This window comes from Sceloporus occidentalis, unplaced genomic scaffold, assembly GCF_023333645.1.
Source record: "Sceloporus occidentalis isolate IW3139 unplaced genomic scaffold, rSceOcc1.0.p SCAF_6, whole genome shotgun sequence".
In the NCBI taxonomy this organism is placed as follows: Eukaryota; Metazoa; Chordata; class Lepidosauria; order Squamata; family Phrynosomatidae; genus Sceloporus; species Sceloporus occidentalis.
In genome coordinates, this window is record NW_028316986.1 from 54630395 (window position 1) to 54654670 (window position 24276).

Consider the following 24276-nt stretch of genomic DNA (forward strand, 5'->3'; position numbering starts at 1 on the left):
TCTGTAAGGAACAAAGACCTCACTTTGTAGGCGCTTGTATACAGTTGCTCCCACTGTAATCTAGATTGTATGGGTTGATCTAAAATTTGGAGATATTATTCTTTCAGATTAAGGAACCTAGAAGTCAGTGGCCACACTGCCTGAGAAATCTGGGGAGTTTATCAAACGGGAGGAATTTCTCTTAAATTTGAATGAAAAGAAAGTGGGGCAGAACGCATTCACTTAAAGTTGCTAGTTTCGCGCAATTACATGAATATGCATTGCATTCGAACTGGCTCCTCATTACCTGAAAATTGCATGCTGCCGCCCGAATTGCATGTGGCAGTCTATCACGCAGTAACGTGAAAACACATGATTGCGTTTGGACTGACTTCCCATTGCCCAAATTTGTGTGTAGTGGGTTATCATGCAATAATGTTAAACCCCATGATTGCGTTCAGATTGCCATCGAATTATACTTCCAATTCCCCTTGTCTGATAAACTCCTGGGAATTAAAATCCAAAAAAGCAACATTGCCACACTTTGGTTGATGTGTGGGTAAAATGGCCTTGGGTGGTCTTGCCTTGGGGCAGGAAACTGAGCACTTTCCCATTGCATGAAGCAAAAAATAAAACTATCCACTCCAGTCTCAGGGAGGATCATCATAATACATCAATTCCTCTGCCCAATCCAAGGAAAGATTATAAACACCTCAATCCCTTCCCCTCCAGCATGGATTAACCTACATAATCCTGACCAGAATGTGTATGCAGCAAAGAGAGAGCAGAAGTGGCTGTGTAGTACTGCAATCCCTGCTATATTTCCTGCCCTGTTTTCTAAGAGGGAGTGATTGCTGCTTTTAGCAGTCCCCCCTTGTGTCCAGGGATGAGTGGTGATAGAGTGCAATTTGAGAGGGAACCTGTTTTCTATGCTATAGCCAGATTTCAATAAAACCAGCCAGTACAGGGGGTCAGACAGCTGAAATCGGGAAAATTATCAAGGAAGCCACACTGACATGAGGCCTTGCCCATCTTCCCTCCCATTCCTCTTCTCTAACATACACACACACACAGACACCTCTGCCCATGAAAGCTATGTGTAAGCAATCCTGGGCATCTAGGGAATGAAGTGCTGAATACCAAAATGTATGCATGCACGTGCATACACACTCGCACACACACATACATAAACAGTGTGGCTGGGAGTCAAATATAGCCCACAAGGAAGGGGAAACAATAGGAGGGCATTGGGTTACACTGCTGCAGGCTGCTTGTGTTGGTGGTGGGCCTAGGTGGAAGGGGAGAAGCAGGGGAAAGGGGCAGAGTGGGTGGATCTTTGGAGAGAACATTTGCTTCACTTCATAAAGTCCTACTTGGCACTGACTTTAGCCCTGTGGGTTTGCTCAAGACTGACCTAGAGTGAATGCCAATTTATGAGACATTAATTTGAGTTGGCAGCTCAGAAGGGTTGTAGTCTCCCTCCAGCTGGTTTCACTGTCCATCCTTCCCCCACCCCCACCATTGCAACCACATGCACTCCCCAATTCCCATTAGGGATTAGAAGGGAGCATGGAGAATGTTTCACCAAGTTTCTGATCAGCAGAGTTTCGAGGTTTTCCCCCTCTTTGCACTGGGAATGACTAAACCCAGAAGGATGCCATCCTTCCTGCCACATGTGTGGTGTCCCTCCTGCGCTGCCTCCAAGGATGAGGTTTAGCCAACAGAAGAAAGGCAAACATCACCAGATGACTCTGTAAGGTAATTTTTTGTATCCTTGGGGATAGCAGTAGAGAGGGTCGCTTGCCAAAAAAGCATCCAGTAGTGTAGTGGAACCAGGACTCCCAGGGTCCAAGAGCCAGGACTTTGGCAAGAGCCCAAACAATGGTGTCATGTGGCACCCTCTCAGGCTTTGCTCTTTCCTCTGAGTTTAGCTGTGAGTGATATGGAATTGAGGGGGAAACTGATTTTTCCAGTAACAGTGTGTCATTAAAGAATGAAAAGTATTATGGGGTGACTTGGTCCTCAATGGGGAGTTAAGATCCATTAACTTTACAAAAGACCTGGTCCTAGTAAGGGTAAATTCTGCTAAAGTTAACTTGTTGCTATAGATTTTTAGACTCCTGTGGCCTATTGCCATGATTCATGCTACACCCCTGGAGGCTGCAGATGGAAGAACGATGTAGAGACCCATCACTTGCGTGAAGGTTCCTTCCTCACTTTTATTAAGATTTTATTAGTTGATAAATATATTTGCATTTATGCCTGTGGGCACAAGGAGCTTCCCAGTTAATTAGCTGAAGAACCTTCTTGGGGATCCACGATAGTAGGTAAAGCAAGAAGTGAAACATACCAGGGGATCTTGTCTTAGGTTTGATCTCCCATATTAAATTAAAAATATATATTTGGCCTAAAACAGTAAGATGAAGATAGACTAGGTAGCACAGCAATCCTGCTTGATGAAAGGCTTTTTCTCATCCTCTGTTTTGCCTTCTTTTTTTCCTTGGTTTTAGTGTAGCTATATTCTAAACTTTCAGTACTAGACTAGGAAATGTGACTGTTTTTCTACTTCTGTTTGTTTTCTCACTTTGGGGCTAAATCTGGGCCAGGGGTTTGTAAACTGGGCTTAATTTTTGGCGGTGGGGGGGGGGCTTTCCAAGTTCTTCTGATTTTCAAGATCCAATGAATGAAAGTCAGGCATTGCAGACCAGAGTTTGGGGAGGCACATAATGGAGAGAAACTCTCACCTTACCAGCCATAAACAAAGCAGAGAAAAGTCATTCAGCTTGTTGCAGTGAAATGGTACACGGCATTCTTATCTCCGTAACTGTAGAAAATTGTCACTGAAGCCAAGGCATTGTGTGCCCACTTTCATTCTCCCCAGCTTTCTCATCTTGTACTTGAGGAAGTTTTACCAGTACAATCTGTTGTTTAGCCCCATTTATCCCAATCATCTGAAAGATAATTCTTTAAGAGGTTTGCGATATGCTAGCTAGTGGGGAATAGTACAGGGGTCTTTTGCAGAGGAGAGAGAAGTATTTCCTCCTTCTCTGACATGCCTAGAGGACAAGATTTACAAGCTGTCAGCCCAACGCTTGACGTTGAAAAGGGCCGCCAGACAGATGCCTCCAAGAGGTTTACAAATAGGACATGATGGTGATAGCCTTCCTCTATTATTAAGCCCCAGCAGCCTCTGAAAACAGAAGCTGTACTTTTGGCCTTCACAGATAGTTTTGTCCTCTGACTTATGGCAACACTGTGAGATGAACCTGTCACAGAGTTTTCTTGGCAAGTTTCTTCAGAGAGGTCATCCTCTGAGGCTGAGAGAGTGTGACTTCCCCAGGTCGCCCAGTTGGTTTCCATGGTTTAGCTGGAATATGAAGCTCCTGTTCTTACCTCCATTTAATGTTGTTCTTAAAAAAACATTTATATGCTAGATCAAGTATCTCTGTATTATTGTTTGTTTGTGTTTGACCACAACTTTCCAAATGTCCATGCTGTCTGGGGCAGTCTGGCAATTGTAGTCTTTCAAAAAGATGGCTTTTCCCAAGCTTTGGTCCAGTGGCAATGAGTTCTACCGGCTGACTGCATGTTTAAGCAGTTTTTGGTTTGTGACAAACCAGCTTTTGGCAAACGCCTGGGAGAAGACAATCCTCTGGTTAATAGAACCTCCAATTCTGAGGAAATCAAGGTGGAAGTAAGAAATAGAGTGCATCTACACAGTAGAAAACAATCCAGTTTGACAACACTTAAAGTGTCATAATTCTGTCCTAGGGAATCCTGGGCTTGATAGTTTGATAAGGTCTCTCGCTTTCTCTGCCAAAGAGTGCTGGCATCCCACTACAACTACAAATGCCAGAGCCATGTCTGACAGAACCAGGGGTATTAAAGTGGTGTCAAACTGCATTATCTCTCCAGTGTAGATGCACTCTGCCTCCTCCTCCCCAGCTTCCCAGTTCAAGAGGACTCCTGAATTGTTAGAACCAGTATGGCATAGTGGTCTGAGCACTGGACTAGGACTCTGGAGACCAGGGTGCGTATACTAGCTTGGGCATGAAACCCACTGGGTGACCTTGAGCTAGTCACATCCTCTCAGCTTCAGAGGAAGGCAAAGGCAGACCTCCTCTGTGCAAACCTGGCCAACAACATGCTGTGACAGAGTCACAATAAGTCAGGAACATAGTGTTGCGAGGGCAGATATGGGACACTGTTGGTTGGGCCACATAAACTGACTGGGCCACCTTTGGCAAGTCCCATTCTCTTAGCCTCTGAGGGTAGCAATCATGGCAACCCCACCTCTGAAGAAACATGCCAAGAAAGAAAGAAAAGACATGATAGAGTCACCAGAAGTTGGAAACAAAGTCACACTCTCTCATCCCCAGCGGAAATCAACGGCAATCCCTTCCTGAACAGACCTGGCCAAGAAAACCTCAGGAGAGGGCCGCCTTAGGCTGGCTAGATGTCGGGAACGAAGTCACACTCTCTCAGCTTCAGAGAAAAGCAACGGCAAGCCCCCCCCCCCTTTTAACAAACATTGCCAAGAAAACCCCAGGAGAGGGTCTCCACAACTGGGGAAGGAAGTCACACTCTCCCAGCCTCAGGGGAAAGCAAATCCCCCTCTTTAACAAACCTTCCCAAGAAAACCCTTGGATGGGGCCACTTTAAGGTCACCAGCAGTCGGGAGCGAAGTCACACTCTCTCAGCCTCAAGAGAAAGCAAGGGCAAACCCCTTTCTTTAACATACCTGGCCAAGAAAACCCCAGGAGAGGGTCTCCACAAATCAGGAGCTCCGCTGTAGGCCCCACAACAAACTCCAACTCCCAGAATTCCATTACAAAGAGCCAGATAGAGTTAAAGCGGGGCCAAACCGGGTTATTCCTCCAGTGTGGATACAGCCTTAGAGAGAGAGGGGGGGGGGAAGGAGGAGGAGGAGGAGGCGCCAATGCTGCTCCGGGTTCATGGCAAGGCGTCTGTGCTGCGCCTCCCCATCTCTCCCCATCCCTTCCTACCCCACCTTTCTCCCCAGAGTCTGGGCTGAAGGAGCCGCACAGGTGAGAGGTGAGCAGGGAAGGAGGGAATGGAGGAAAGGAGGAGGGAAAGTGGGCGCTGCTGGAGGTGTCTATGTGTATGTGTGTGTGTATATATATATATATATATATATATGGGAGGGGGGGTTGCTGCTGCTGCTGCTTGGCTTGCTTAGGCTTTGCTTGGCGGAATGTCCCAGGGAGGGAGCAGGGATGTGTAGCCACACGCAGCCCCTGGCAGCCGGCCTGAGCATGCAAGGCGGCGGGAGAAGAAGAAGAAGAAGGAGCAGCAGGAGCAGCAGCAACAGGGAGGCTCGAGCAGGCAGCATGGCAGAAGCACCAGCACGACTCCCCCCAGCCCCACCATTAGCAGCCCCCTTAAGACCTTCCCCACGCTAGCCTCAGGCAGGCAGGCAGGCACACACCCCTCCGGGGAGAAAGGCACCGCCGCTGTCTCCGAGGTGAGGGGGAGCGGGAGGGTTGGTTTCGGGGGGGGGGAGAGAATGGGGTGATTTTTCTGTAAGGGAAGGAGGGATACCCCCATGGAATGGTAATGGAAGCCCCCACTTGGATGGGAGGGAAAGGGAGGAGGGAGGATCCAAAGTGTATGGTGGGGGGGAGCGAGATACCAGATGGGGCTGCTCCCTCCTGGGGCAACCTGAGGGGAAAGAGGAGCACAGGTTGAGAAAGAGGGACCCCTCCCCAATGGGTGGAATGGGAGCCCCCACTTGGATGGGAGGGAAAGGGGGGAAGGCAGGGCCCAAAAGCATGACGGGGGGGGGGAAGCGAGGTGCTAGACAGGGCTGCTCTCTCCTGGGGCAACCTGAAGGGAAAGGGGCGCTCAGGCTGGGAAGGAGGGACCCCCCCAAGGGTGGAATGGGAGCCCCCACTTGGATGGGAGCGAAGCGGGAGGAGGGAGAATCCAGGACCACACGGAGGGGGGGGGGCGATGACCAGAGCAGGCTGCTCCCTCCCTCGAGGCAGCGGAGACCAGGCGTCCTCCTTTTCCAGGACACGTCCTACATCTCTGCCTCCTGCCCAGGAGAAATTCCAAAATGTCCTTCCTTTTGAAGAGCAGCAAGCATTTCAATGAGTGCGAGTTAGCTTTTGGTTGTTGTTTTTTTTGGGGGGGGGGACGTCCTCCACTTTTCTTGAGTGACCTCCATTTTTTTGCGGTGTGGACAGCATCTGGTCATCTTGAGTGGAGGTCAACCTGAGGGAAGAAGGGTGTTAGGAAAGAGGGACCCCCCTCAGGGGTGGAATGGAACCCCCCAATTGAATGGGAAGGAAGGTGGAAGAGGGAGGATCCACGTTCTCTGGGGGGGGGAACGAGGCACCCCTTCCTGAGGCAACACTCCCCCCCCCCCCGACACACACATGCTTGTTGACCCTCCTTTTCCTCCAACTTCCAGGAGGGTGGGAGCATCGTGGAGGGTCTCCGCCGCCATCCCTCCTTTTGGGGCGAGGCAGCCTCGCGAGGAAAACGTCATTCCTTGGCCTGGCCACCTTTTTGCTAGGAAAGCACGCCTTTATGGACTGATTTGTTGTTGTTGCTGCTGTTGTTGTTGTGTGCTTTCAGGTCATTTCCGACTTATGGCCATCCTATCCTGGGGCTTTCTTAGCAAGGTTTGTTCAGAGGAGGTTTGCCATGGCCTTCCCCTGAGGCTGAGAGAGTGTGACTTGGCCAAGGTCACCCACTAGGTTTGTATGGTCACCAGGGGACTCGAACCTTGGTCTCCAGAGTCTTTAGGTCCAAAACAAACTGCAGGAATAAACCAGTTTTTAGACTGCTTTAACTGCTCAGGCTCAGTGCTAGGGAATTCTGGGAGCTGTTGTTTTGTGAGACATTTAGCCTTCTCTGTCAGAGAGCTCTGGTGCCACAATAAACCACATTTCCCAGAACTCCTTAGCACTGAGCCAGGACAATTAAAGTGGTCTCAAATTGGATTATTTCTGCAGTGTGTTTTGGACCTCAGTCCAGCATTCAAACCACTACCCATGCTGGTTCTCCTATTTATGTACTGTACTTACTTTTTTTTACATGCCACCTTTTTCTCAGGCCAGGACCCAAGGCAGTTTCCGTAACCTTCAGAAAGGGTCAGGACTAGCCTCATTCTAGGATGCGATGGGGTAGGAAAAGGGGAGCAGATAGGCCAAAAGAGGTCTTTTTTTGGCTCCCCCTCCCTTCCTCAGTCTGGAGGTGCTCCAATAAAGGAGTTGGTTGTTGTTGGTGTTTTGTACCTTTCCAAATCGTTTCCAAGACTTACATGGTGACCCTATCATGCTTTTTTCCCCTTTGGCAAGATTTGTTAAGAGGCTGAGAGTGTGACTTGCACAAGGTCACCCACTGGGGTTTTATGCTTGAGTGGGGAGTCCTGAGCCAGGTGAACCTATCAGGGTTTTCTTGGCAAGGTTTCTTCAGAAGGGGTTTTCCCTTGACATCCTCAGAGGCTGAGAGAGCATGACTTGTCCAAGGTTACCCAGTCGGTTGTCATGGCTGAGTGTGGACTCGAACCCTGGCCTGGTTTCTTGGCAATATTTGTTCAGAGGCTGATAAAGTGTGACTTGCCCAAGGTTACCCAGTGGGTTTCCATGGCTAAGTGTGGACTTGAACCCTGGTCTCCAGAGTCTCAGTTCAGGACGTAGGAGTTTATCACATGAAGGAGATGGAAGTTTATCCCATGAATATCTCAGAAAAATCGTGTAATTACGCAAAACGATTTCACACAACGTCACACAAAACCTGCCATTAAAGTGGCCCCAAAGAAGCATTAACACACATCTTTTTACTTTCGGGATTTCAGCGACAATGCATTTCTGATATAACTTTATTTGCTCAATTGCATGTGATAATTTGTGCAATGATGCTTTAAATGTGCATTAATCTCTCTTTAATGCTGAAATTAGCCCCAGTGTGATAAACTCCTCAAACCACAGTTCTATAATCCTCACTCTAATTAAGACAGATGCTGAGTTCTCTCCCAACTATGATTCTATGGCTGATTGCTAAGGGATGTCCCTTATCTTCTGTAACACATCTTCTGTGTTACTCCTCTCTCTCCCTCCTCTTGATGTTCTCGTCAAAACAAAACCTTGCTTTACCACCACATGTATGGTCAACAGGGAACAGGAGCCAGTCACAAATCCCCACCATGGTACATGTATGAGACAGTGGTTTGCTCCATGGCACAAGTTCTCTTTTTCCAGTGCTTGGAAAAGTCATTTTTGGATTCCAGCTGCCAGAATCCTCCACCTTGTTTGGCCAGTGGCTTTGCTGGCAGGGGATCCTGGGAATTGTCACCAGAAAGAAAGAAAGAAAGAAAAGGGGGGGGGGGGGGGAACCAGCAGCTTCCCTAAACTCTGCCTGGTTTGGTAGATGCTTAAAAGGTCTTGAGTTGTACGTCTGGGAAACCCAGTGTGTGAAATGTCTAAAGAGGCTCCAGCAGGACTTAGCAGTTGCCCAGTGTTTCCCACAGCTTTGGGACTTGACCAAGGTCCAAAATACACTGCAGAAATAATCCAGTTTGAGACTGCTGTAACTGCCTTGGCTTAATGTTAGCAAAATCTGGGAGCTGTTGTATTGTGAGACATTTAGCCTTCTCTGTCAAAGAGCTCTGGTGCTACAATAAACTACAGTTGCCAGAATTCCCTAGCACTGAGCCCAGGCAGTTAAAGCGGTCTTAATGGGATTATTTCTGCAGTGTGTTGTGGGCCAAGAGTCCCTTTCTGCTGCCAATGAGTACCTATACTGTATGTTTCCCTTAAGAAAGTGGAGGTGATCAGCATGACATTAGAGATGCAGATTTGAGGTTTATTAGCAAAGGGGTAACAACACAACATTCTGGAGAAGGAGGAAGAATAACTTTCATATTTTGAGATAAACAGAGCTTGGAAAAATTAGTTTTAAATGAAATCTCCCAAAATCCTCTCCTGCTGTTTGAGGATTCTGGGAGTTGTAGTCCCAAAAATAATATTCCCAAACTATGCCTATAGATTCCTGCCACACTGGACAATATAGTCTGGCAATCCATCCAGATTTGTTTCTGTAGGTTGTCAGTCTAATAAGTCAACATTTCTAGCTGACCCTATACATTAGTATTTGCAAACCACTAAGAGCCACACGCCCCCCCTTGACACAAAACATCTTAAACCAGAGCTGGTCCTACCATTAGACAGAGTGAAGTGGCTGCTTCAGCCAGCAGATTTTGACAGCCATGAAATAAAGTAAATGGTTAGTTATTTAATCTTCTGAGTTATCTTCAGGGATGAAGGAGAGGTGCTTGTGGGATTTGCTGCTTGTCCTGCCTAAATAACATGCCTAGCTTTGGATGCTATGCAACTTGACTGTGAGGAAGTGGGTGCCATTTGCTGCTTCACCACAGGTAGCAAAACATCTTGGGCACGCTCTGTCCTAAACTGATCCTGCAGTGTAATAAAAAATCCAGTCTTGATGCAGCAATTCTTTTTATTCAGTCATGTTGTTGTCCGGCGGATTGGACAATAGATGCCTTGGCCTTGCACCCACTGATTGCCCAACAATTCACTCTCCATTTATCAAGTCGAAAGAGAGAGAGAGATCTGTGTTTGTCTTTGTGGACTGACTGGCTGAACTAGGAACTACGTTTATGTTGTCTTTGAGAAAGTGCAACTGCTTGTACCTAGCTTGTTGGGGGCAATTGACTTACACACTGTAAACCACTTAAGGAGTGCTACCTCACTGATAGGTGGTATAGAAATGTACTTGCTATTGCTATTGCTTGTGCAACAGGTTTTTTTACACTGGTGTAGTGCCTCAACAGGATTCTGATCATAGATCCAAAACACACTGCAGAAATACTTCATTTTGAGACCGCTTTAACTGTCCTGGCTGAATGCTAGGGAATTCTGGGAACTGTAGTTTTGTGAGACATTTAGCCTTCTCTGTCAGAGCTGTGGTGCCACAGTAAACTTCAGTTCCCAGGATTCTCTAGCACTGAGTCAGGATAGTTAAAGCACTCTCAAACTGGATTATTTCTGCAGTGTGTTTTTGACCTCACACTCCATCCTGTGATCCATAGACCCCATAATACTTTGATCTCTTCCCTTTTATCTTCTGATGAATTACAGTCCATTTAACCCAAGGAAGCTATTCACTTATGAATAAATAGGTTAACTTGCAATCTCATTTCCATCCAATAACTCATTTCTGTAATCAAGAGGCCATTCACCAATTAATAAAAGAAATGCATTGATCCATTGTAAAGATCCTCCAACATGCTTAAAAGGTGTGGAAACTGTTGCAGGTACAATTTTAGGGGGGAAAATAATTAGGTTTTTTAAAAACATAATTATTTTCTGATGCCCCAGGCCTCCTTTGCTCTGGAGGCTTTATTGGGAATAGAAAGGAGAAATGACCTTTTCAATGACATGTGGTATTCAGCTGAGATCCTAACAGCTCAGGAGGAATTGCCTGCCAACTGTTCATCCTTAATCCATAAATTATTTTATAAGATTCACAGGAATCACTTTGCCCTTCCATGATATGCAGCAGCTGTTCAGCAGCACAAAGCAACACAACACAATACTTTAGGGTAGGAAGTGAAAGAGAATCTTCTAGCCAATTGGAATTACAATGGGATTTTAGGGAAGTAGTAGAGTACAGTTACCCATAGATGAACTTGACCAGAATTCTCTATAGACTAATAAAAACAACAGCTTTTAATTATCTGGCATAATTAGAATCTTTTCTTGAAAGCTCTTCTCTGAATGTCTTCAAAAAGAGGCTGGAAAGCTACCTGGTATGAATGGTCTAGCTGGAGAGTCTGCATTGATCAGAGGGTTGGATTTGATGCCTCATACAGCCTCTTATGATTCAATGGCAAGTGACAGACCGCCATAAGGGACGTCCTTATTTTGAAAAAGGGGCATCTATTCCAGACACCCCTTACCCTGTTGCGGACAGAGTCCGTAACAAATGGCGGCGCCCATTCCACACGGCCGCCGCCATTATGACGTAACGGACGCTCTGTGTCCGTACGTCGCGGCCTGGAAGTGACACCGCGAGTGCGCGCTTTGGCACTTGTGGCGTCTCTTCCGGGTTGCCGGAAGGAGCGCGATTTCCTTTGCAGCGCAGAGGAGTTGCGCGGTTTGGCTGCTGAGACTCCTCCACGCTGCAATCGGCAGTGGCCCAAGACCGCCCCTTTTGGGCGGTTTGTAACGGGCCTAAATCTTTGAAAAGGAATACATTTGACACTAGCTTTTCTCTACTTAGTGCCTTCCATCTGTGCTTGGTAGGGGCTCTGGTGGGCACCAGGCTGAGAAAGTTGTTCTATATTAAAGAGCTTGGAAAAGTTACTGTTCTTTATTATAGCTTCCAGAACCCCCAGCCACTAATGAGAGTTATAGGCGGGTTATAGACCGCCCATTTGGGGCGGGCTGCACCCGCCCCTTTCCCCGGTGTATCGGGGCCTCAGCTGCCAGAACGGCAGCCGCTGAGGCCCCAATCCGCCGCTTTTCAGGCTGCGGGGAAGCAGCAAAATGCCGCTTCCCCACAGCTTGAAAAGGGTTGTCCCTGGGGCTTCAAGCCCCAAGGACACCCTGCGGCGGCGGGGAGAAGGAGAAAGGGGCCGCTTGGCCCCTTTCTCCATTGCTTCGCTGGGCGCAGCCGTCTGAAGGCTGCGCCCAGCGAAGCAAAGCGCCGCCACAAACCAGGAAGGAGCTCCGAAACGGAGCTCCTTCCTGGTCTGCGGAAAGGGCGCCCTAGGCGCCCTGGCGTGGAGTGAGGACGTCACGTCCGCGCTGCCCCGTGTAGAGGTGGCGCGGCCGTGACGTCCTCATGACGGCAGCCGCACCTCCCTAACCCTAGTACGCGCTCTGCGCGTACCTTCATGGCGGTTTGTAACCCACCATAGTCCCAAAATGGCTTTCCCAAGTCCTGCAAAAAATGAACACATGGATGCAGTGAATATGAAGACTGACTAGGGGTGGGAGGGAATTGTAGTCTAGAAAAATAACTTTTCCAAGTTCTACTTAAATTCTGTCAGTGAAGGCAAGAGCTTTTACACACGTATCATTTTTCATATTACTATCTCTTCACAATAGTTTTCACTTTTTTAAAATTTCCCATAATATCAAATAAAATAACAACTATTCTTCACATTCACAATACAATAGTTATACAGTATCTACATAAACCATTACAATTATATACATTTCATCCCTTCCCCATCCCTCCTTTCCCCTCATAAACAATACTGTTGGGTTCAACTCTATTTACAGAAACCTATCTATTTATTCTTCCTTAAACAACATAGTTATCTTTATGTTGTTATCTATCTTTTCCATCACTTCATTAGTATGCTTCATTTTTAATACCGGATTGCTGTCTGCACTTCCATAATCTTGTTCAATACATTTGTTTCTAATTATCAGTTCATAATACTTACTAGATTCTTTATCAATCCTTTGTTAACACTATTGTTAACAGTCATCTGTTGAATATTTCCCATTGGTAATGGTGTTCTTACTATTACAGACTTCTAATACCTCCATTTAGTAACATATATAATGCAGTAATACAAATATACAAGTGCTAGGTTTTCATATTGTTAAGCTATATCCCCTTCATTACTAATTTTTAGTCCATCTCTTCACAGAATGTTATCACTGGCTCCCATTCAATCTCCCAATTAACAATTGTCTTTTCTTTGATAAGTGTTGACATTTTTCATTGCATCCAATGATTTTGTCAACCAATAATTAATTGAGAGGTTCTTTTTGTCTCTACAACCTTTTGCTAATGTCATTCTTGCAGCCAATATTAAATAAAGAATACATTTAAGATGTTTTCTTATCTCTTTACCTTCTACCATATTTAGTAAAAACAATTCTGGATCCATCTTAATTTGCACTTGAAATATTAGCTATAATATTTTATATATTTACTGCCAATAACTTTTTGCTTGTGGGCTAGTTGTCACCTTATGATACTCATTTAAAATACAAACTTAAATCAGCTTTATACCAGGAAGCAAAGGGATCTAGTAGCACCTTTGAGACTTAGGTCCAATACACACTGCAGAAATAATCCAGTTTGAGACCGCTTTAACTGTCCTGGTTCAGTGCTAGTGAGTCCTGGCAATTGTAGTTTGTTGTGGCATTGAGCAGGGCAGTTAAAGTGGTCTCAAACTAGATTATTTCTCCAGTGTGCTTTGGACCTAAATCAGAGAAATATGTTGGTTGTATGTGCTTTTGTAGACTTATGTCTATTACATCAAATGCATCAGATGCTTCATCAGATGTTTTATACCAGTTATATTATAGCTTCCCTCAAGAATCTTGGTGGTTTTTATTCAAGAATGAAAATTCTGTTAGAGGAAATCAGGACTGTTCAGAGACATTTTGGTGCTTGAAGTGAAGGACAAAATGCTGCCTTTGCTATTCCATTTTCAGAAGATGACCAGATTGGCAATAGAATTCAACTTCAGCACTAATGTCAGCACAGTGGCCTCCCTAGCAACCATTGGCACAAAGCTGGCATAGGAGTCTCAGGGAAGGCTGTGTGACTGCCTGCTTTTTGCCTCTCAGCATCTGTTAATTCACAAGGCTTGCTTCTTTTGCCTCAAAGTGGGGACATAACCTGGAGGAATAACTGTTAAACTATTATGTCTGTTTTATAGGTGAGCATATAGGTGTATTCTGGCATGTGAAAAGGAGTAAAAAGGTGACAGCTGAGTATGTGTTATTTCTGTCCAAAAATTTAGGACAGCTCCTACGTGTGTCCTGCTCTAATTCAGGTATTTTACCTGAATGGGTTTTCTATTTCATTTGCATGGCTGGGATACACACACACACACACACACACACACACACACACACACAATGTATGTGCTGCCTTCATCTCTGACTTATGACAGCCCCAAGGTGTAGCTATCATGGGGTTTTCTTAGCAAGATTTATTCAGAGGAGGTTTTCCATTGCCTTCCCCAGAGGTTGAGAGCATGTGGCTTGTTTGAGGTCACCAGTGGGTTTCATGGCTCAGCTGGGAATTGAACACTGCTTTCCAGAATTGTAGTCCAGTGCTCAAACCACTACACCCAATTACCAATTTACCTACATATAGTTTTTAAATCTTAATTTTGGTTGTATACAAATTAATTGCATTTAGTATTTTCAGTCCTATGTGGAGGAATTTGTGAGCAAATTCTCAGCTCACAGAACAGTTAGTCTTAAAACTAGTTCTATTAGGGGGAGTGGACAGCTATCCAACATGGCAGACATTTAGAGAAAATGGAATAAAGCCTCTTTTTTTCAAAACTGGAGTGGAAGCAGTGTAAAAAGAGACATATAAAGAGTGCATGGGACAAAGAGGTTGGCAGATCAATCAATCACAGACTTTTACTTTGCAGCAAAATAGTCAAAATTGCTAGTGGAAAGGGACAATGACACCCCTGATCCTACTAAGGTACATGGCCTGCACAGGACAAGTAAAGAAGAAAAAGATGTCAGCTACCAATTTACCATTCCCAGAGCTACTAGAGAAGTTTTGAGAGAATTGAGTTAAAGTTTTGCAAAGGTCTGGTCCTTAGCCTGGGAGCCTAAGGATACTAAACTTTTGATTCTCAGGAGACATATCCATGACATCAAGGATGCAGCTAAAGAAACCCTTCAACAGAGTGTACCTCAAAGGAGGATAGGCTACAACACTTACAGGCAGAAAATTACCTCCTCCACAGCAAGACTGAAGACCTTGAAAATAGAGGGAGGCATTTAAGCCTCCACTTCAGAGGGGTCTCAGAGATGATTGACCAGATCTTCTGAAATTCTTGATTACTTAGCTAATGGTATGCTTACTTGGCTGAACTATAGATCTGTGGGACTCAGATGCTGAGTGTGTTCATAGAACAGCCAGCATCAATCAGAATGCAAACACGCTACTGAGTGATTTGTTTCCTATCTGAAGAAAACCCTAGTCATGAATAAATGTACAACCATTCTGGATCTAAAACATGGGATCAGCAAAGTTTTAGTTTTTCAGGACCTTGCATCAGAGATGCTGAGGAAAAGATGTACATTTAAGCTCTTCATGTCCCTGCACCAAAGAGAAGGCATCAAATACAGATGAGGATTTCCTTTCATCATTAAAGACAGCAACACATTGGCTGCACATAATCCTATGCAAAGATTAGACATGTATGTGACTCTGGATATTCCTGTTCCTAAAGAGCTAGAGGTGGAAGTTAGATGAGAAAATGCATCTTTAGCCTGAAGAAATGTGAAATGACAAGACATCAGAATGGAAACTTATGCAATGGAAAAGAAATAAGAAGAGCAATCAGGAATTGCTGAGACCAGAGTAGGAATGAGAATTTTCTGATGAATCATTTTAAACCCAGATAACCACCTTTTCAGTCTGATCTGCATCATTATATTCCATGATAACTGCACCATTTTGATCCTTCATCTACTTCTGTTTTTGGAATAATGTGTTCTTTCCACCATTTTGATCAGGGTGTGCCTAACATGACAGAGAGTACTGTTAAATTGTAATGGGCCAGGACTCAGGCCAGGATTCAAATTCTGAATCTGAGGCTGAAGAGACTCACGCAGTTCTCTCAGCTGAAGAGCAGGCTCAGCCTGAGGAGGACCAGTGCCAGGACTCACCTGCACCTGGATTGGCTGATGACACAGAGGACAAAACTGGGAAAACAGCACAGCCCCCAAGTCTGCAGATGTGTTGAGAGCAGAGAGCATATAGAGATGCTCAATGAGCCTTCTTGCCAAGCAACAGGAGAGGTGCTCTTGATTAGAGCCAGGTGGCCACAGCTCATTCATTGAAGAGCCAGCTCTGTTAGGTGCGGGATGCTGGAAGCAACCTGTCTGCTTTCCAGTTAGTGTTCCTGCATTCCTGTTTTGTGACTTCGGCGACACTGACCCCTGGACTTCCTGATGACCTTGCTGGATTCTTTGATCTTGGATTGCCTGACAAGCACTACTTGTTTCCCCAAACCTTAATTGACTTTGACTACACTTTTGCAAAATGGACTCACAGAGGCAAGAGCTTTCTGAGCCCTGTTAATGCTGCCATTGCATGAGCTATCACAGGACTCTGAGTTAATTGGTTCCTCCCTTGCTCATTCTGTGAGTGTGTGCTAGCTGAGCCAGGACAAGAATTTATATATATAAATCTCCACTTCGTTGTAATATTTCAGTCACTTATGAGAGGCTACATTCTGACAAGGAATAACTGTCCCCTCCCACACCCTTTCTGAAGGAGAATAGTCCATTACAATCCGATTGAGAGACAGTTGTTAGTCCGCTCTCCTTACTCTTCGACTTAACAGTTATCTCTCTTGTCATGACAGTTATCACACCACAGCAGCAAAGTAGAGGCCCAAATGCACCCTTTTGGCCACTGTCATCCAACCTGGCAGCCCCCGCCCCTGCACCAAGTGACGCCAGGGGTAGGGACGCCATTGATCTTACCTTCAAAAACATAAATTTGGTATGTTTCCCTCCCTACTACTAGATAATATGTTAGTAGATGTTGAAAACTTCTTGGCCTAACCAAGAAGAAAATGACCTAGAGCGACGAAACTTTCATGCTATTCCATATATTCACCCCAATGTGTGCTGCACATGGCACATCACTTCTCAAGTTTCTTTAAACCTTCCAAAAAACAATATGTCTGGGCACTGAAATTGCTCTCCTGCTGCTATTAGCTCTGAATCATTTGAAAATTTCTTTCTTTTGAAACACTTTTTAAGGTTTGGAAACAGGAAATTGTCAGATGGAGCAAGATCTGGTGAATAGGGTGGATGGTCAATGCATTCAAACCCCAAATTCCTCAAAACATCCATTGTCTTCCCAGCCCTGTGAGCAGGTCAATTGCCCTGAAGAAAGAGAACACCTTTCTGCAGTACCCCTTCACCATTTTCCCTTCAGTGCCTCTAATCACCACAGCAAGTTAAAATGGTATTCTGCACTAATTGGCCCTTCTGAAGATTGTTATCAAAATACCTTCCTTCCCCAGAAAATTATGGCCATGGCCTTTCCTGCTGACCTTTCAATCTTGACTTATTCGGCTGTAGAGCACTCAAGTGCCACCACTGCACGTGTTTGATCTCTGAATCATAGTGATCTAACATTTGATCAACAGTGACAAGTTGTTCCAGATATTTTCACTAGATTGCTTAGAGTGCTGTAACATCAACTTCAAGTATCTATTCAATTTTGTTTCTGATCAGCATTCAAACATTTTGGCACCCACTTCATTGACAGCTTCTGCATTGCCAGCTGCTCATGAAATATAAAACTAACGTGTTCCTGGGACATCTATAGCATTTTAGCAATCATTTTTATTTGAGATTTGCCAATCTGCCAAAATCAAGTCATGAACACACTCAACAATCTCAGGAGTTGGCACTCTTCCAGACCTCACATCACCTCCAGCCTCAAAATCTCCATTCTGAAAGATGTCATACCTCTTCTTCACAGTTGAATATGATGGGCATATAGTAATACTAATACTAATTCGAAAAAATCTATGAGAGGATCATAAAATATAGGTCAGGTTGGGAGATGGATCTGGGATTGAAACTATCAGAGTGGGATTAGGCCCAAATCTCGCTTTCTCCTTCATTTAAATCAAAGTCAGACCTCTAAACAACAAATTATCAACTTGCAGGAGGGGATGTAGTTGCTGTGGAATGTACTTGCATATGTGGGTGGGATGTCCAAAGATTCATAAATTCTGGCTTGACATACTTGATATAGTTTCAAAAGTCAAAAAGCAAAAAGTCGAATTTTGCTATGGACTTGTATTTCTCTTTGTATTTTTAGCACAAATAAAAAACCAAAACATAAAGACCTTATAAAAAAATGTTTATTACTGCCACCAGACTGGAAATTGGGAAAATGGGTGATGTCTCAGTAGAAAACTACTGGAAAGGAGTGTGGGGTGTATGGTTAACAATCCAAGTGGATTGTTGATGGGACAACTACGGGGACATGAAATACTTCATCACGTTCTCAATACATATAATTCCTATCTGTATATTTCTTGACGTTTCATTTTGTTGGTGAAATTACATACTGGTGACTTTTACTTTTAGGACTTGCTATGATGATTATTCTAAATAATAATAAAAAACCCAATTCTATGAAGAATATAATTGGCCTAGATTTTGGCTTATTAATGGTTGGCTACAACTAAAACTGTTTGTATTGTTTCATTGTTTGGAGCAGGAACTGTAGAAAAATCAACAAACCATAAACTTAAATATAAATTTAAAAAAACCACACACATTGTTTTGCCTATAATTCTGTTCTGGTGAGATGATGAGGAGTGTTGGACGGGGGCTTGGGAAAGCCAGATCTAAATCCCTATTGAGCCATGAAACTCACTGGATAAGCTTGGTCCAGGTAGCCTGACCTGTCCCCCAGAGTTGTTATGAGGGTAGTGTGGGGAGGAAGAGAGCCATATATGCTGTCCTAAGGTTGAAGGAAAGGTGGAGTATAAATGTAGTTGCTTTTTGTCACATATGGGGAGAAAGGTGGGATATAAAACAAATAAAATAACTAGTAAATACCGTCTCCAGAAGAAGTTGGTTTGGTGATACTGGGCTGGGTGCTTTCTGCCAGCTTAGGCCATCTCCCATGGTTTCTGTGATGATGGTGTACCTGTATGTTGCTTGGAGTTATTTAGCAGAAGAGGATGGGCCAAAGCTGAGTAGTGGAGGACATGCAGTCTGTGCAGAAGGTCTCAGGTCCAGTTCTCAGCTGTTGGGAAAGATTTCTGCCTGGGATCCCAAAGAAATGCTGCTGTCTTCACAGATTATATGGCCCATAGAGAGGAGCTTGAAAGGTTATTTTGGATTACTTCTCTAAGTTTTGATATAGACTAAGAGACAACTTAAAATGTGTGTGATGGTAGCGTTGCAGATTCCTGTCAGATAGTAGAACACACAAATGTGATTGGAGAAAAAAATAATCAAATAATCTTAAGAAATATCCAGTTCTCAGCTGTTGGGAAAGATTTATGTCTGGGGTCCTGAAGAAATGTTGTATATTGTAACCCGCCTTGAATCCCATTGTGGAAGAAAGGTGGGATATAAATCCTGGAAATAAATAAATAAACAACTGCAATACTACTTCAGTATAACTAAGGCCTGTTACAGACTGCCAAAATAAAGCTGCTTCAGGTCTCTTTGGAGGTATGCTATTTAAATGATGCATGGGTCCTAAGAGTCCAGAGGTCGCGCCAAAGCCACACTCCGTTCCTAAGCACTGGAGCGCAGCTTTGGTGCAGCTTCTGGATTCTTAGGATGCATGCATCATTTAAACAGCATACCTCCAAAGAGACCTGAAGCAGCTTTATTTTGACATAGGGTTGCCATAAGTGAGGACCTCCAAACCGGGACAAATGTAGGGCAACATTTTCAAATGTAGGACACATTTTTATAAAAATGGAGGATGCGCAAAAATTGAGGTTTTTTTTTAAAATGTTAATATAAATGCATGTTTTTAGGCATGATCAAAATGGAGGACATTTTGGCATTATTCTTAGACAGATGGCAGAAATGTATTTGGCCTCGGGTTCAACTGTACTTCTCAGAAGTGTGTACTTGGTCAAGGGACTGTGGTTTTTCTTCACTGCGCATGAGTTTGTAAAAATCACAGCAAGTTACATTGGCCGTGCCTCAGAGGCTTGTTGATATCAATATCACCACCACCATCATCATCATCATCATCATCATCATCATCATCATCACCACTATAATTGGCCAAGAAAGGCAGACTTGTTAGCATTCAAAGCACCATAAATACACAGAAAATGCACTTGTATATATTTAATAATAAAAAATAATGAAAAAATAAATAAAAAACAAGGCAGGGGTGTATATATTTGATAATAAAAATTAATGTAATAAAATAAAAAACAAGCAATAATAAAAATTAATAAAATAAAACAAAAACAAGCAATAATAAAATTTAATAAAATAAAACAAAAACAAGCAATAATAAAAATTAATAAAATAAAACAAAACAAGCAATAATAAAAATTAATAAAACAAAACAAAACAAGCAATAATAAAAATTAATAAAATAAAACAAAACAAGCAATAATAAAAATTTAAAAAATTAAATAAAATAAGTATTTTATATTTTTAAATATAATTAAAAAAACCCAAAATACCAAGGCAGACCTAATGGCCACTGACTCAGCTTTCCTCCTCCTCCTCCTCCTCCTCCTCTGGCCCAATTCTGCCCTGGCCTTCAGGCACCCTTCCTCCGTCTCCTTCCTCCTCCTCCTCCTTAAGATGGCTGGCGCGCGTGCGAGGAGGGAAGCGGGGCAGGCGCGCGCGTGCGGAGGGAAGCGGGGCAGGCGCGCATGCTGCCACTGGCCCCTGCTGAGGCCTGGGTGGTGCGCGCCAAGGTGCGCAAGCCCTCACACTGGAGGCGCGGTGGCGGCGGCGCTTCTGCCGCTGAGGAGGAGGAGGAAGGCGGAGCCGGAGGAGGAGGTGGGTTGGTGCCGCAGCAGCCGCATTAGCAGCAGCAGCAATGGCCGGAGCGGGGCCCCAAACCGGGAACAAGGCATGGGTGGGGGCCCAAACCGGACCGGGACCGGGAGGGGCCCCCAAAAAGCGTGATTGTCACGGGGGCCGCCGGGTTATGGCAACCCTATTTTGACAGTCTGTAACAGGCCTAAGTATAACTAAATATAACTAAATGTTAGAGCCAGTGTGATGTAGTGGTTTGGGTGCTGGATTATGATTCTGGAGATCAAGGTTTGAATACCCGCACAGCCATGGAAACTCTCTCACTGGTTGACCTTGAGCAAGTCACACACTCTGAGCCTCAGAGGAAGGCAAGGGCAAACTCCTTCTGAACAAAACGTGCTAAAAAAATCCCCATGATAGGTTTATCTTAGGGTTGTCATAAATCGGAAACAATTTAAAGGCACACAACAGTAATAATAACTAAGGCAGGATACATACCGCCATTTAGTACGTATAGGATACGTACTAGGGTTAGGAAGGGGCGGTGCTTCCGCACCCCCCTAACCCTAATACGTATTCAATACGTACAAGATGGCGGCGCCCCTTCTACATGGGCGCCGCCATCTTGACGTATCGGACGCTGAGCGTCCGTACGCGTTGCGGGCGTTGTGACGTAGCGAGTGCGCCCCTGGCGCCTCGCTACGTCACAAACGCGACTCAAGAAGAAGCTCCATTTTGGAGCTTCTTTTTCAGTCTGCACGGGAGCCGCGCCGTGTGGAGGCTCCGGCTCCCCCGCAGACTAACCGGCGGCGGCGGCAGACCGCCGCAAAGCAGCGGTTTGTATCCCGCCTAAATTTCAACATTGTTTTAACTTGAGACTGGTGAGCTTCCAATGCCCACTCCCAAAATTCAGTCCATATTCCTGCCGAGTGCTCCTGATGATTGGGTATTTTCTTTAGCGGTAGCTTGTGGAAAGTGATATGATTCCAGTGGTAAAAGGGATAAAGAAAGAATCTTGGGAACAGTGGCATACTGCTTTTTGAATATACAGGAGCTGACAGTTCTGGCACCTTTAACCTCTAGATTACAGGTGTACATAAGGACATCCAGATGCTGTTCTGTAGTTCCCCTCAGACCTAGCTGGCATAACCAATGGCACATATTAATAGGAGTTGTAGTCATACAGCATCCTGAGATCCAACCCCAGAATCTTTGAAGAAGCATGGAATGTGAAAGCTATGGTCTGGTGTTAGTTCTTTTAAAAAAAGTTAGTTTATAGTAATCATTTTGTAATTTGGAATCCCATGATAGTACTGCAGAGGTGCCTACAACTATTGGTCTGACTTTGCTTTCATGTTCTTGTAGGTGACTATCTCGGTGGGGCCACACTGACCATGCTCAGGAGCTTCTGTCTTCAGTTCATGTCCTTGCTTTGGATCCTGGTGGCCCATCACCATTTTACCCAAGGTGAGGATTAGTGTTATGTTTACTTGGGTGCACAAAGACTCTTATAGCAAGAAAGGGCAGGATGACTCATGTGCCCTGAGATAGGCAGGAGCCTCTCATGATCTTTTAGTGAGTGACTAGTTTTGTTTCAAAAAGAGTTCCCTGTTCTTGAGATGCCATATAAACAAATCACTAAACAGCACCTGTATGGATTAAGACATCCTGAGACCTTAAAATATGTCCGATTTAAGCCTCCCCCATTTTAACAATCTATAAAATTTGAAATTTTGGTTGTACCTGCATTACACTGTTATATTAGTCTCTTACACTTTGTTATGGCTCTGTCTTAAAGATGCCTTGGATCTATAGTTTGACAATTTAGATTCTCTTGTAGAAAGCTCTAATCCAGTTCCCTGTACTACATTTCTCAGGGTATCCTGAGTGCTTACCTACATTACAGGATTAAACTGATTTATTTTCAGTCCCTTTCTTTTTGAGGTACTTGGGTCCTTCGAAGTATATCACTAAACATCAAACTCCAAGATTCCTTAGGATGGAGCAGTGATAAATAATGTGGTATGAAAGTGATATAACTGTATGGTGCAGACAGGCAATCTTTCTGGGCTGTTTAACACTACACAGTGCTAGAATTGTGATTCCACTTTAACTGCCATGGCAATTTTGTGTGGAATCCTGAGGTCTGTAGTGTGGTGAGGCACTAGAGCTGTGGTTCTCAACCTTTGGCCTTCCAAATCTTTGGGACTTCAACTCCCAGAATCCTTGACCATTGCCCATGCTGGCTGGGACTTCTCGGGATTGTAGTCCCCGACATTTGGAGGACCAAAGGTTGCACTCGAGCTCTCTGACTGTGAATGCTATATATTCCCCCTAAACTACAAATCACAGGATTCCATACGATAGAATCATGGGAGTTAAAGTGGAATCATAGCACTATCACTGTGGAAAGTGAAGAGCCTTTTGCCTGTCTGTCTTTCTTTCCTGTTGAAAGAAATAAAAAATCTTAAGGCCCTAAACATCTAAGGCTCTAAAATGTAGTTTATGTATTTATGTGTAAATACTGCACTTCATGGGTGGCAGTGGGACTAGATTATTTTGTATGCTAGCGAGAAGGGAGCCAAACAAAGATTGGGTCCATCAGACAGAGTACTTCATGGGACTGAAATAGTTTAGCAAGGTCTTATCTTCCCCAGAGATGTAGCCGGGGGGGGGGGGGATGTCTTGGGGTCCGGACCCCCCCTTCCATTAGAAAAATGAATGGTGTGTGCTGCTGCGCCACCACACCCAAGCCCCATTATAATGGTGGCACTTAGTTTGGACCCCCCCCTTCCTAAAATCCTAGCTACGTCCCTGTCTTCCCCATTATGTCCTTTCCAACAGACCAGTACATGGGGGTTCCTGTCTTTTTACAGGGTGGGTGGGGCCAGAACGGTCTGTCTCCAAATCTTGAGAAATTATAATAGCAGGATGCTTGCCATCTTGTGTATCAGAATGATTGTCCTCTCTGTATTGCTCCATGGATTCAGTAAGGCAGAAGATCTTTGCCCCCACGTGTATGTGCTTAGATGCACTCACAGGCACGCATAAGGCAATCCAGCATAAGACCGTGTATCAGTTTTAATCATAGTGGTTGATATGTTGCCAGCAGGAATACTTGATTATGCACAGAGTGAAGGTTATAGTAATCAAAATAAAGGGATTTATGTGGCACATTTATTGAGTCACTGGATAGACAGTTCATTCAAAAGGCCCTCTGAAAAGAAAGTACTATTCCTTGCCATACAGCTTTGCCAGCTAGTGGCACATAGTTGCTGGAGTTTTCTGAGTGTCAAATTAGATATTACATGTTGGTTGCATGTTTCACTCTATTTTGTTTAATTAATTCAAAGCATCCTTGGTAGGCAGCAGAGCAGAGTGGAAAAAATAGGGTTGCTTCACTTCCCCCCTGCTGCTTTTCTATCCAAAATACCCTGCACCTGCTCCCTCCCCCAGAAAGTTAGCTACCTTTCCCATGCAAGTGGAGAAGCAGCTGGAGGGGAACTCTGAGTGGGTAAATAATGTGAAAGGAAATAGTTAGGGACCTGTCACCACAACATTTCTCTGTACAGAGGTGGGGGCTGACAGGCTTCTTTGGATGAAAGAAAAAAGCATAGTGGGCAGTAATATGCAGTTAAATGTGTAACACTACATTAGTAGTGCCAGCATTTCACACTTTTAGTATTGGCCCAGACTCTCCTTCACCTGAGTGGCCCCCCAGCCCTGATTTTAGGCATACAGTGACACCTGCTGGGCATTCTGTGAAAAGCCTTAAAACAACCCCAGTGGGAGC

General features: G+C 44.5%; 1 protein-coding gene across 2 annotated transcripts in view; it reads left to right on the top strand.

The window, feature by feature from the left end:
• Positions 1-2118: 2118 nt before the first annotated feature.
• Positions 2119-24276, top strand: part of DLK2 (delta like non-canonical Notch ligand 2) — a 40431-nt gene continuing 18273 nt past the window's right edge. The window contains exons 1-2 of one of the 2 annotated variants that reach the window (XM_089529693.1): positions 2119-2183; positions 21849-21950. In XM_089529693.1, coding sequence (XP_089385819.1) covers positions 21878-21950 — 73 coding nt within the window. In that variant the 5' untranslated portion in view covers positions 2119-2183; positions 21849-21877. Of the gene's footprint in view, positions 2184-5184; positions 5465-21848; positions 21951-24276 lie in introns of those variants that run through there. The other variant, XM_089529692.1, reaches the window with a different exon arrangement.